At 39.4% G+C, this 13,745-nt stretch overlaps 1 protein-coding gene across 7 annotated transcripts in view; it reads left to right on the top strand.

Annotated features, from left to right (window-relative positions):
• Positions 1–13,745, top strand: part of plecb (plectin b) — a 212,929-nt gene that overhangs the window by 109,312 nt on the left and 89,872 nt on the right. For 2 of the 7 annotated variants that reach the window (XM_067449295.1, XM_067449294.1), the window contains exon 1: positions 8,664–13,184. The exons of 3 other annotated variants lie outside the window; for them this stretch is intronic. In XM_067449295.1, the coding sequence (XP_067305396.1) occupies positions 8,954–13,184 (4,231 nt within the window). In that variant the 5' untranslated portion in view covers positions 8,664–8,953. Of the gene's footprint in view, positions 1–8,663; positions 13,185–13,745 lie in introns of those variants that run through there. 2 more of the 7 variants (XM_067449297.1, XM_067449296.1) reach the window with 1 other exon arrangement.

Below are 13,745 nucleotides of genomic sequence, written 5' to 3'. Positions count from 1 at the left end.
ACAATTGGAAAAGCATAATAGGAGCCCTTAAGGAAGTTTATCAGTCAGAATGCGTGCTGGTTACTTTTCTGTGGCATACTAACACTAATGACCAGTAAACCTTCAGCTCAAGTTGGTCTTAAGTTGTCTATTCCAGCTTTTTTTAATGAAGCTGGATCTCTGCCTCTCCCACACTAATCTGACTCTTGAACGCCAGTTCCTCTCCTACTGTGCTCCCAAAGGGGCAGCTGGGAAATCAGGGCTGTTTCAAATTCCCAACAACCTCAATTGAGAGTTTTTCCTCTGGAGCTGTTTACTGCTCACAAAGCATTCTTTCATTTTACTTCCACACTATCATGTTCCAACTCCAAACCTGTGTTTCATTAGTAGATATGTAACATAAGATTCGATTAGATTGTTGAAAATATGGACTATAATAACAGCGAATACATCGTTTCTGGCATTGGGTAAAGATCCATTGGGTTCTTTATACCCAGCACCTTCCTCGACGTTTAAGCAGCGTGCTGGACGAAGCTCTGGGTGTTGGCCAGAAGGCTGACGGTGCTCAGCGAGGACTAATCTGAGACGTTGTGTTTCTTTCCACTTAGGAAATGGACAAGCTGGAGTGAACCATGACTCATGCTGTGGAGAACACAAGGGGGACTTGTCATTTTTGCCATGTTACATAATTTTACTACTTTCCATAGACACGTGTAGACGGAGAGAGAAAGACCTCGCACTGCTTCAGACGTCAGAAGACGTTTTAAAGACCGTTCCCACAAAAAGTAGATCTGAGCATTGTTGGAACTTTTCATTAGTCATTCCTAAAAACAATGTGGCTCTGTTTGAGAACGTGAGGGATACGTTTGGAGAAGGTCACTGTTAAGCAGTAATTTAACCTGCCTGCTTCTCATCCATTCTTTTACACCCGTTACATGCTTTAGGTCCCAACACTAGTTGCTTGTAGCTGCCAGAATACAATTCAAGTATGGCTTTCAGTGCAGCCATTAGCCTGAGCAGTCTGTTATGTTTCAGGGAGCAAAGACAGACATAGTGGGCTGTTTACATGTCGAGCGTTACTGTTACTATAGCTCATAGCTCATTGTGGGGTGAATTGTATTCCAAGCAGTTTTGTAAGAAGGTTTTTACAAGTTAGTTGTAAATACATATGTCATTAAAGGGATAGTTCACCCCCAAAACTCACCTTCAAGCCATCCTACACATAAAAAAGGGCAAATTTTGAACTTTTGCTGTACAATCGACTTGGATATTTAAGTCATTTCAACTTAAATTATGTTAAATTGACTTTAAAAAATGAGTTGCATCTTGTATAACTAATAAAAAAAGTATTAACTTATTTTGATGAGTTAAAACAATGTGAAAACATATGTTGTCATAACTTATTGAAAAAAAAAAATACAGTGTAGGTTTATATGACATTCTTCTTTCAGACGAATACATTCAGGATATTATATATATATATATATATTTATATATATATATATATATATATATATATATATATATATATATATATATATATATATATATATATATATATATATATATATATATATATATATATATAGCCAATATATCAATATATATAACAGCAATATATCCTGGCTCTTCCAAGCTTTACATTGGCATTGAATTGCAGCCCAAAATTTGAAAAAGTGCCTCCATCTATTATAAACATACTCTACATGGGTCCAGGGGTTAATAAAGGCCTTCTGAAGTGAATCGATGGGCTCGCATTCACTGTCATTATAAAGATCCAGGATATTTTTCTTATAACTCTGATTGTATTTGTCTAAAAGAAGAATGTCAAATACACACCTAGGATAGCTTGAGGGTGAGTAAATCATGGGCTTATTTTCATTTTTGGGTGAACTAACCCTTTAATATGAATTGTCTTTCATGGCCCACAAGCAATTTAGGGAATAGATGAATGGCTGGATCAAAATCTCTTTGGGAGTCGAGCTAATTTGCAACTGAAAAGGTTAATCCTAACATTTTCCAGCATCTCACAAATATTTATGAGCTGCACATTGAAAACAGCTCTTTGGTTTGGACCAGGTTTTGCAGGAAAAGCTCATCATTTACTTCTGCTCAGTCCATATACCTCTCAGTGTTTTGACTTGTTTTTTTCATGTCAACCTGAATTTTTTGTTTTAGAAATGTCAGAAATGTGCTGAGCTCTTGTTTCGCCTTTACATGCTGGTAAAATGAGTTTGTCTGTGTTTTATCTTTTTTTACTCTTTTTGTCTAGTCATAGTTAAACGGTCTTTCTATGATCACTTGTGGTTAGTTGGTTATTTGCTCAAGCTAGTTCACATTTCAAAGTGTAAACCTTGAGATGTTTCAAGCTGATGGGTACGGCGTATGGTCTGTTTAGTGTGATTTACTGAGGCAAACATTATTTTTATTAGTGTATGCCTCATTTAGCGTCAAGTGACTGAGATTGGTTGTTTTGAGTGTTGCAAATGGGAGTATAAGAACAACAGGAAATTAATAGACTGTATGATAAGAAATGTGTTGATGGGCTGGAGATTGTTCAGCATAGACACATTTGAGGCAATTTTTCCAAAAGCCGTAACGATGTTTACTTCCTCAAGATCACATGATAAGCTGCAGAACCACATGGCAGTTATTGAAATGGTCTTTTACGCCGTGTCCAACCAGACGCAATAAGATTCCAGCAACAAGCAATATGTCCACCCACACCAGATGCATTGATACTGAGACGTGACAAATTAGATTAAAAATCGCAGCCAATCAGACTGGAGAGGGCGGAGTCTCTCGCAACAAAATACTTTAATACTTAAATACTTATAATAAAAGTACTTAATCCAGCTCATACAAATATTACACCATTGACATAAAAATACATACTGAGTGACTGACACAATACACTTGTCTGTTTACACTGAACTCACAAATTAAATGTGTAACGTTTTATCAACTTTTTCACTAGGTCAATCACCCTTATAATATTTGAGTTCGGTAAATCCTATTATTTACATTAGTCTTTCTTAATTTTACTGCATTCCAACTTAAATCTTTCCTAAACCACTTTTAATTACCTGTAAGTAAAAACCTACATCTCAAACACAATATTGCTTAAAATTATTATTATTATTATTTAAATAGAATTATCACAAGACCCAAATTGCTTTACAAATATTTATTAACATTCATTCAGTTTATACACTTATTCCAAACATGTAACTGTGACAAATCAGTTGCAAAAGTTTCTAATGAAATTTAATTTACTGGAACTTTTAAAAAAAATCCTTTCCATACAACATATACAAACTGGTTTTTCAGTACTGGCTCTGAACACTTTGGCCCGATTTCACAGACAAGGCTTAGATTAAAGGGTTAGCTCACCCAAAAATGAAAATCCTTTCATTAATGACTCACCCTAATGTCGTTCCACACCCGTAAGACCTCCGTTCATCTTCACACACAGTTTAAGATATTTTAGATTTAGTCTGAGAGCGTATGGAAGTGTATGCACACTATACTGTCCATGTCCAGAAAGAGAATAAAAACATCATCAGAGTAGTCCATATGAGACATCAGTTAGTTCATTAGAATCTCTTGAAGCATCGAAAATACATTTTGGGGCAAAAAATAACAAAAACTACGACTTTATTCAGCATTGTCTTCCTGGTTTGTTTTCAATCCGTGAACAAAGATTCGAACGGTTATGAATCAGCGTATTGATTCATGATTCGGATCGCGTGCCAAACTGCTGAAATCACGTGACATTGGCGATCCGAATCATGAATCAATACGCTGATTCATAACCGTTCGAATATTTGTTCACGGATTGAAAACAAACCAGGAAGAGAAGACAATGCTGAATAAAGTTGTATTTTTTTTTGGACCAAAATGTATTTTTGATGCTTCAAGAGATTCTAATGAACTAACTGATGCCACATATGGACTACTCTGATGATGTTTTATTCCCTTTCTGGACATGGACAGTATAGTGTGCATACATTCAATGGAGGAACAGAAAGCTCTCGGACTAAATATAAAATATCTTAAACTGTGTTCCGAAGATGAACGGAGGTCTTACGGGTGTGGAACAACATTAGGGAGAATGACATAAATTTGGGTGGGACATTTTTGGGTGAACTAACCCTTTAAGCCAGGCCTCGGCCTTAGTTCATTTATGACATTAAATAGAGATCAGAGGGAAATTATCCAGTGCAATTATATCATTGAATTGCATTATATCACTTTTAGTACGACAATAAAGGTCTTGCAAAATGATATTGAAACTCACATTAAAAGGTAAGGACAAAAGCTCTGATTATCAATGAAAAGATACCCTTTATCGAGTGCCATGGCGTCGCATGACGTCTAGTTAGGACTCGGTGTTAGGGTCATATTTGACCTCTACAGGTGTATTAGAATCCTTGATTCCATCCATATAAGGCCCGTGATCCGCTGAGAACAGCAGGAGATTGAGTTTCCTCTGGGTTGTGAACAGGTGCTGAAGGTTAGAGGTGACGGGATAGACCGCACTGGTGTGTCGGCACATTTTCACTTGGGACAGCTGAATCCATGTCCCCAAATCCACTTACAGTACGACTCAAGAGTCTGAATGTGTTATCTGTTTCCTTATTATAATATGTGTAACTTAAAGGGATTGTTCACCCAAAAATAAAAAATTGTCATAATTTACTCATCCTCAAGTGTGAGTTTCTTTCTTCTGTTGAACACAAACAAAGATATTTTGAAGGACGTGGGTAACCCAGTTTATGGGCTTTCCATAGTATGAAAAGAAAAAAGACCAGAGACTTCTCGGTTACCAACATTCCTCGAAAAATCTTGGATGATGACAATTTTTATTTTTGGGTGATCCCTTTAATACATTTGATTGAAAGATGATCTATACTTTATTGTATTTTCTATTATATATATTTTTTTTCTTTGATGATCTGTTTTAACCTGTTTTAGAGACTAAAGGAAAAAGAAAAACTATTTGTTGACTTCATTGTTAGCAGATATTTGGTTGTAAAACTATAGTAGTGTGTACTTTGGAGAGGCTGTCAATAATAGGTGTGTGTTCGTTGTGGTCAGATTGATTTGCATTCTACATCATTATTGCAAATCATATTCAACTGTTCATTCAGCAGGTCAGAAGAGTACTCACTTTAGATACTTCAGAAGATGAGCTGAATATAAATCATACACAGCCACGCAACAAAGACGAGGCTCCCGAAGCCCTGAAGTGACGGACAAATTCTCATGTGGCACTCATCTGTTTTATGCATCTGCAAATCATAGCTGATTCCATTTTCATCTCGTCAGAATTTGCATCTCTTTTAGGACTGACTTGGAAGAAGTCACTCGAAAGTTGAAAATGAAATTTAATACGAGTATGTTAAAAAAAGTCTGAATGTCTTTAATTATATCCCAGCTGACGGGTCTCTGTTGCCACGGACACATGCAAAACTGACTTCTGGGGCATGGCGACCTTTGTCAGCAGGCTGAAGGAGGAAGGCACGTGTTAGTGAACGCTTTACAGTGGGACGAGAGCCAGATAATGTCTATTCTGGGCTCACATACAAAGAGCTGAGGTGATCCAAATGGAGGGCTGGATTCTTCAATAAATGATATTAGGTGACTTTGAATTCATTCTCCTGCCCCTTTATCACTTATCTTCATATCATGTACCCGTTTATTCTAATTTGTTACACATTTTGAAATCAGTCACATGTGTGAACGTGAGGTCTAAGCACCTCTAATGACTCACATAGGAATAATTGAGGAACAAACAATGATCCATGAATCATCACTGCTTATTCATTATGAAGAAATTTTACTTCTGGAGGATCCTTTTAAAATAAATCAGAGTAGAGGTTATGGTTAATATGTTTATGCGTATTTACTAACACTCCCTGATTACCCACAGATGGATTTGTAACGGTCTTCAACTAATGAAGCCTTTCAAACTGTTTTTTGTCCAACTGGAAACATCCTTGAAATGTAGCTTCGAATGTTTATAAAACCATTAATTCTTTTGCTGAGCCCGGTCTGAACCTGTCAGGCTGAAAAATGGCTCTCAGGAGAATTTTGACAAACATAACTCTCAGAAAAAATGTGCAAAAACTGTACCTTTAGGAGTGCAGCAGCTTTTTACTGGGGCAGTGCCATTAAAAGGACATCTTAATGCATTTCTCACCATTAAAAGTTGCATATTAGTTCCTTAGAGTAGCAATATGTACCTTAAGGTACCACTATAAATATTTTCGGTTACACTTTATTTTTAGATGACGTTGTACTTACTCAAATAATTACTGAGTAATATGAATTAACGTTATACTGATTACTAGGGTTAGGGTAGGATTAGGGTTAGTTACATGTAATTATGCATCATGTACTACAGCAACTAAAACAAAAAGTTAAGAAAAATTAAAAGTTTAAGTCAACCAGCTGCATAATTTATTTTGAGTTTTCTCAACTTAGGGTCAATAGTTGTACAAACTTTGTTTGAGTTATCTCAACTTCTTTCATGTTAAATCGTTGAATAAACTTTAAAAGCTGAATTTGTCATAGAAAACATAAGTTGGATTTTTTTACAGTGAAGGACACTGTAAAATAAAGTGTTACCCTATAGAGTTATGGTTTGGCTTAGGGTTGCAGTTATGCATAATTTACTGTTATTGCTATAGTAAGTACATTTAGTAACTTGTAACTTTGTCACCTTAATATAACATGCTACTGAAAAAAGAAATCCTTTCTAGGTCTATTTTTTCATTGCTAAAAATAGGTTAAATGATTATTAATATCGTAATTTTGTGTGGGTGGGGGGGTTGTTAAAATGTTAATTTTAATTAATGTTGTAAAATCTCAAAAGAGCAAAATAATTTCGTATAGAAATCTTTTGTATATTATAAATGACTTTCACAATTTATTGCATCTTTGCTGAATAGAATGATTTAATTATTATACTTTTGTTAAAAAAAAATCTTACTGAATCCAACATTTTGAGTGGTAGTGTAAGTTAAATAATAATAATAATTATGTACAATTTAACATTATAATAAACCACATTATTCTAATAAAAAAAGTATTTTACTATTGTGGCCAATCAGACACCACCAATAAGTCCTAATAAATCGCATCATATGCACTCAAATGTGCTGAATATGACAGATAGGTTGTTCTTGGTTGAGGGTACTGTGATGTCCCGCACAGCTGCCCAGAAGTTATTTTCACGGCGTTGGAGCGACGTGAAAGAGGATATTCGAGTTTCCCGGAACTGACACACTGTCTGACGGTTTCCATGGTGATTAAAACAAAAACATTTTCCATTTGAGGTATGAGGTGGCGGCATGGCATATCCCTACCACATATTCCTACCAGATATATTCAGAAAACTGGTAATTACAGTGGTCATTAAGAAGCATTATTCAGTTTTTCCAGAAGGCATTAGAGACAATCAGTGCAACTCTACCCCTCTCACTTTCTGCTCTCTCTCTATCTGCATCTGTCTGTGTCTATCCCGGTCCTGCTCTCCCTCACAAATCAGACACCATGTCCATGGTTCCTTCGAAAGGTTAGCAGCAAAGCGTGCTTCTTTATTTAGTAGACTCTCTCATAGGAAACTCAAATTCAACCGCTATATTGAGATTGAGAGAGCCGTAGATGAATTCTTCATCTGTTCTTTCAAACTGTTGCATCATGTCATTGTACTGCCAACAGTGCTAGTAAAAACGTGCTTAGTGTAATGCTGCAGTCTTTTATCATCTTTTAACTCTATAGTTAAAGATGGATTTTGCTGTATAAAAGTATACAAATGGATCAGAATGCTAAACATTATCCAGCGATTCATTTGAGATTGGCCTCAGTTTAAAACAAGCTAAACAGTAACATGTGTTCTTCTGCTAGTGTATTCGTCTGCATGGGATTGCGCTTACAATGATGTGCTTTTAGTGTAACTTTTTTTCCACTTGAGTCCCTATATCATGCTTTCTTTCTGTGCAGTATCTGCTCTGATTCATCAGTCATTCATGTTCAAATGTTCAATGTCAACCTAGTAATCTCATATCCAAAGGACTCGCTGCAAGGAATGTTGTGAGGAATTCAAGTCGCTGTAGGGCAAAAGGAGTGTCCCGTCACACGAGCTAAGTGTGTAAACCCTAGTTGCCTAAGGTGCGTGTTAATAATTGTGTATTTTACCTATTGGATGACATACGTGACGGGTGTCTCCTTTTCACTAACCTAGCTTCTCATTGACCAATTTACTCTCTGAGATGGTGCAACACACACACACACACACACACACACACACACACAGGGGTGTGTAACATGTGCTGAGCACCTCTGTGGGTGGTTCCTCTTAGACACTGCAGTACATGTTTCAGTGAAGCATAGGTGTGCTGAACGGACACTTCTTTTTTTTTTTTTCTTCCATTTGTTGAGTTCTATTTTTGCTCCCTACACTTTTGGCAATTATCCTTGCAAGTGTTTATGTCAAGCCATTTACAACTGTTAAGAGTCTGCCGACCGGGCAGTTTTATTCTAACAGTTTCTTCTTTGCCTGAGTGAGGTGGGAGTGGCCGACTGGATCATAGTACTCTCTCTCTCTCTTTCTCTTTTGCACACACCCCCTCTCATTGCAACTCTGCCAGTACGGACTATGCTCACTTCCAAGGAAGGCTCAGTGAAGGAGAGAACAGTTTTCCTTTTCTAAGTTTTTCCTTTGCCTCTGAGAAAGTTTGAGAAGAAAGAAGAAACCCTTTTGATGAGGAAGGAAGTTAGCTAAACAACAACGGACAAACACAAATAGCAGGTTGTATTTATTTTTAGTGTCTTTTTTGATTGAATTGGAAGCACGTGGCAGCAGGCTCTGCCACAGGACCCTGGAGAGTGAGGTCATTCAGTGATTCGTTCTTCTTTGGCGTAGCTGTTCCTGTTTACTCAGACGCTGCAAGACCAAGGAAGCACAATGGTTGCTGGAATGCTTATGCCCCTTGACAGCCTGAAGGCCATCTTTGAACATCTGTTTCGGGATGGCGTCATGGTGGCCAAGAAAGACAAGCGCCCTCAGACCATGCACCCTGAGATTTCTGGTGTGGGAAACCTGCAGGTGATAAGAGCCATGGGCTCGCTGAAGTCCAGGGGATATGTAAAGGAGACCTTTGCGTGGAAGCATTTCTACTGGTACCTTACTAATGAAGGGATTGTATACTTGCGTGATTACCTGCATTTGCCTCCAGAGATTGTGCCCACGCCTCTACAGAGAGTACAACGTCCAGCTGCCACTCTGGCCATTGCCCGCAGGGCAGAACATGTTCAATCTGTTCAGGGTCCAACTTCTTATGTTCCCAAACCCGGCAAGTTGGGTGCCGAAAAACAAGAGGCTTTGCTGGATCGCCAGGGGTACCGTCGCAAAACACAGAGCACTGATGAAACTGAAATTACTGAATCCAATGACAGAACACCAAGATTTAGAGGTCGTCCAATGGCTAGCAGTCAGATTAAACCCAAAGGATCATGGGAATCCAGAGAGCAGCCCATGCGTTCTGATAATCGTGAATACACCAAAGAGATGGAACCAAGTGTTAGGAGGAAGGCTGCTATGCATTCAGTCTCTCATATGCCTTCTATTGAAACTCGCCATGCTAAGCCAGTTGAACAGGAAAAGATGGTGGAACTCAGGGAATGCACCAAGACAGCATTCATTCAGAAACCACAAAAGGTTCATTTGAGCCCAGATTTGTCAGCACTGGGCGCAACATCAGTGAAATCCTCTTTGATTTCTGCCCACACTGAAGTAGCCAAAGAAAAGCCTAAAGAAGAAGTGCCTATCAAGGTCTCTCATGGAACAACATCCACAACAACTGACGATAGCAAAACAGCCAGGGATGCTCGTCATCCTACTCCATCCAAACCGAAGGTGGAGAAAACACAGAAAACCCTTGTGACGAAAAATATGCAGGATGTGCAAACTGTTTCATCAGCAGAGGGAACAATTGCAGTGGAATCCTCTGTGTTTTCTGCCCATACTGAAGCAGTCAAAGAAAAGCCTAAGGAGGAAATCTTTATGAAAGTCTCCCAGCAAACCACATCCACTGTAATAGGTGATAGCAAAACACCTAAGGATGTTCATCGACCCAAGGTGGAGAAAACACAGAAAACTATTGTGGCCAAAAATGTGTTGGATGTTTCAAATGTTTCATCAACAGTGGGATCAAGAGCAGATGAATCATCTGTGTCTTCGGTCACTACTGAAGCAGCAAAAGAAAAGCCCACTGAAGAGGTCTTTATTAAGGTCTCCAAGAAAACCACGTCCACAGTAGCAGATAATAGCAAAAGGGCTAAAGATGCTCTTCATCCGATGACCTCAGAACCCAAAGTGGAGAAAACACAGAAAACTCTGGTGACAAAAAATGTACAGGATGTGCCAACTGTTTCTTCAGCAGTGGAGAAAAATTCAGTGACGTCCTCTGTGTGTTCTGTTTCCACTGAAACAGTCAAAGAAATCCTAAAGGAAGAAGTCTGTGTCAATGTCTCACAGGAAACCACATTCAAAGGTGATAACAAAAAAGATAAGGATGCTCCTCGTCCTACTCCCTCTAAACCGAAGGTGGAGAAATCCAAGAAAACCCTTGTGACCAAAAATGTGCAGGATATACCAGCCGTTTCGTCAACAGTGGAGGCAACAACAGTGAAATCCTCTGTATTTTCTGTCTCTACTGAAGCAGTCAAAGAAAAGCCCAAGGAAGAAGTGTCTTTCAAGGTCTCTCAAGAAACCACATCCATGGGTGATAGCAAAATGACTAAGGAAGCTCCTTGTCCTGATCCATCAAAATCAAAAGTGGAGAAAATGCAGAAAACCGCAAAGACAAAAAATGTGCAAGATATACCAATTGTTTCCTCAACAGTGGAGGCAACAACAGTGAAATCTTCTATTGTTTCTGTTTCTGCTGAAGCAGTCAAAGAAAAGACAAAGGAAGAAATGTCTATCAATGTCGCTCAAGAAACCACATCCATGGGTGATAGCAAAATGACTAAGGATGCTCCTTGTCCTACTCCATCAAAACCAAAAGTGGAGAAAATACATAAAACAACAATAACCAAAAATGTGGAGGATATACCAGTCGTTTCATCAACAGTGGTGGCAACATCAGTGGAATCCTCTGTTTTTTCTGTTTCTGCTGAAACAATGAAAGAAAAGCCCAAAATTGAGGTATTTATAAAAGAGGAAACCAAAGTCACAGATAGTAGCAAAATGGCTAAGGATGCTCCTTGTCCTACTCCATCAAAACCGAAGGTGGAGAAAACTGAAAAAAAACTTTTGACTAAAACTGTGCAGGAGGGCACAACTGTTTCTACAGCAGTGGAGACAATTACAGTAAAATCCTCTTTGTCTTCAGTTTCCAATGAAACGGTCAAAGAAAAACCCAAAGAAGAGGTCTCAGAGGAAACCACAGTCACAATCACAGATGATAGCAAAATGGCTAAGGATGCTCCTCCATCAAAACCAAAAGTGGAGAAAACAAAGAAATCCAAAAAGACTAAACACACGCAGGATATACCAACCCTGTTGTCAACAGTGGAGGCAACAGCTGTGGATTCCTCCATATTTCCCATCAGTACTGAATCAGTCAAAGAAAAGCCGAAGGAAGAAGTGTGTATCAAGGCCTCTCAAGAAGTCACATCCACAGGTGACAGCAAAATGGATAAGGATGCTCCTCATACAACTCTATCAAAACCAAAAGTGGAGAAAACCACAAAGACCAAAAATGTGCAAGAACAACCAATCAAGAACAAAAAAACAGATGAGACCTTAATTGCTCCACATCATGTGGATGAGTTGAAGTCAAATACCTCTGTTAGCTCTCGGGTGTCGGTCAAATCTCCAGAATCAGCAATGCCACTTCTGCCTAAGAAGGAAGAAAATGTATCAATGCAAGTCGCTGAAAAGAAGTCAGAGATTAATCTACCACTGCATACTTTTGAGTCAGCCGTCACAGCAGTGCCACCCACAGCATCAGGTACTGTTCACATGACTGACAAACAACAGCGTGTACATGGTTCCCAAAAAACAAAGGAAGCCCAAGAAGCATTTAACGATGACAAGTCTAGTACTTTAAAAGTTCATGAAAAGGTGGAGATTCCTTATGCTATTTCTGCTGTTGAGGTCAAGGCAGAGGTTAAAGGTCACAAGCCTGATCTCAGCCCTAAATCTACTAGTGCTGAAGTGAAGATTACCACAGCTGACTCCAGCAAGACTTCAGAAGTAGTTGCGCAAACTTTGCAATCTAATATAGAGACACCAAAACAAATTGATTCTGTTCAACAAAAGTCTTCAAAACAGACTGAGGGACCTGTAGTCACAGAAGAGGTCAAAGTTGCAAAAGACAGGGATACAGAGGATGCCTCAAAGTCTTCAAAAGGAAAGAAGAAAAAACAGAAATCTGCTGCAAAACAGGCCCCTCCACCTACAGCTGAGACAAAAGTGACAACAGCTCAGGATGCAGGTCAGGTGGACCTCCTTAAGGTTGAGGGCCCTGAGCAAGTTGCAACAAATGACTCTGCAAAGACATCCGCTGAAGGAATGCACACTGTGGAGAGCATGCAGCCAACAGCTGTACAGAATGAGGCCCCGGCTCACAAAGGGGAGGTGGAGCCTGCTCAGCCCTTCGCTGAAAAACGGGAGGTTCTGAAAGGAAAAACATCCTCGTCGCAGAGACAGTGGGAAGCGCCGGCAGCCTCAGCGTCAGCAGCAGCAGCCTCGGCCCAGCTCACCCCCCTCCCTGAGCAGGGGGAACCTCCCAGCGTTGCACAACATACGCCTGCTTCTGACACACAGCAGAGCACAGAGAAGCCGAACAGGTTCTCAGAAAGCAAGGCCCCTTCACAGCCGGTCATCACTGGACCCCTTCCTGCCAACGAGATCACCTGCGACCTGCAAAATCAGTCCACAGACGACGCCATGCGGAAGAAGATTGTGGTGGTAGAGGAAGTTATTGAAGTGCAACAGATTGCCAGTCCTGTTGCGGGCCAACCTGCTGCACCCTCACTGCAAGAGGTCGCAGGAGATGATTTGGACTATGATGTCTTGGAGGAACTGGCCATAGAGCGTGGCCTCCTGCAGGGTCCCGCTGAAGATACTTGTTGGGATCATTCGCTACAAGAGCCAGAGGTCAAAACCTTCCCCAACTTCATTGAAGGTACGAGTCCTTTTCAGTTCATTCACTCGATCTTTCTAACGTGCTTTGATGTCAGTAGCACTGCTCGTATTTGCTGTGTGGGAGGTTCAAGGTGACTGTTATAGTGTCAATATAGTTGTGCTGTTATTAGACTGTTGGGCATGCTTTTCTTGAGAGGCGTGTAACTTTATATGCATGCTATTTGAGTGAACAATGCCTGAGCTTTATATTAATTGAATGAAAAATAAGTACATTTAAAAGTTTGCAAGATTTAGATATTCTGCAGTGCAGGCAGTTTAAAATCAAATGAGCTTGTATAAAGATATGGGCAGTGTCAACATCTGGGGAACCATGTTTTGTCTATGCAGTAATGCACGTCTTTTAGTAGCTGTATTTATTCAACCTCCCTGGTTTGTCACTGTTTCTTTCCACAGGCACAAATCTAAGCACATTTGTTTCAAGCTATTTCGAGAAATTATTTCGCAGTGATTTACACCACATCCACACCCAAAGCATCAAATTATGCATGCAATGTTTTGCAACCGCCCTTTTGCTGTGCAACATTTTGGGACTAGCTAGTGA

Source organism: Pseudorasbora parva, chromosome 7 (genome assembly GCF_024679245.1).
Source record: "Pseudorasbora parva isolate DD20220531a chromosome 7, ASM2467924v1, whole genome shotgun sequence".
Taxonomy (NCBI): Eukaryota; Metazoa; Chordata; class Actinopteri; order Cypriniformes; family Gobionidae; genus Pseudorasbora; species Pseudorasbora parva.
Note: the sequence above shows the minus strand (reverse complement) of the source record. Positions and strands in the feature narration are given on the sequence as shown.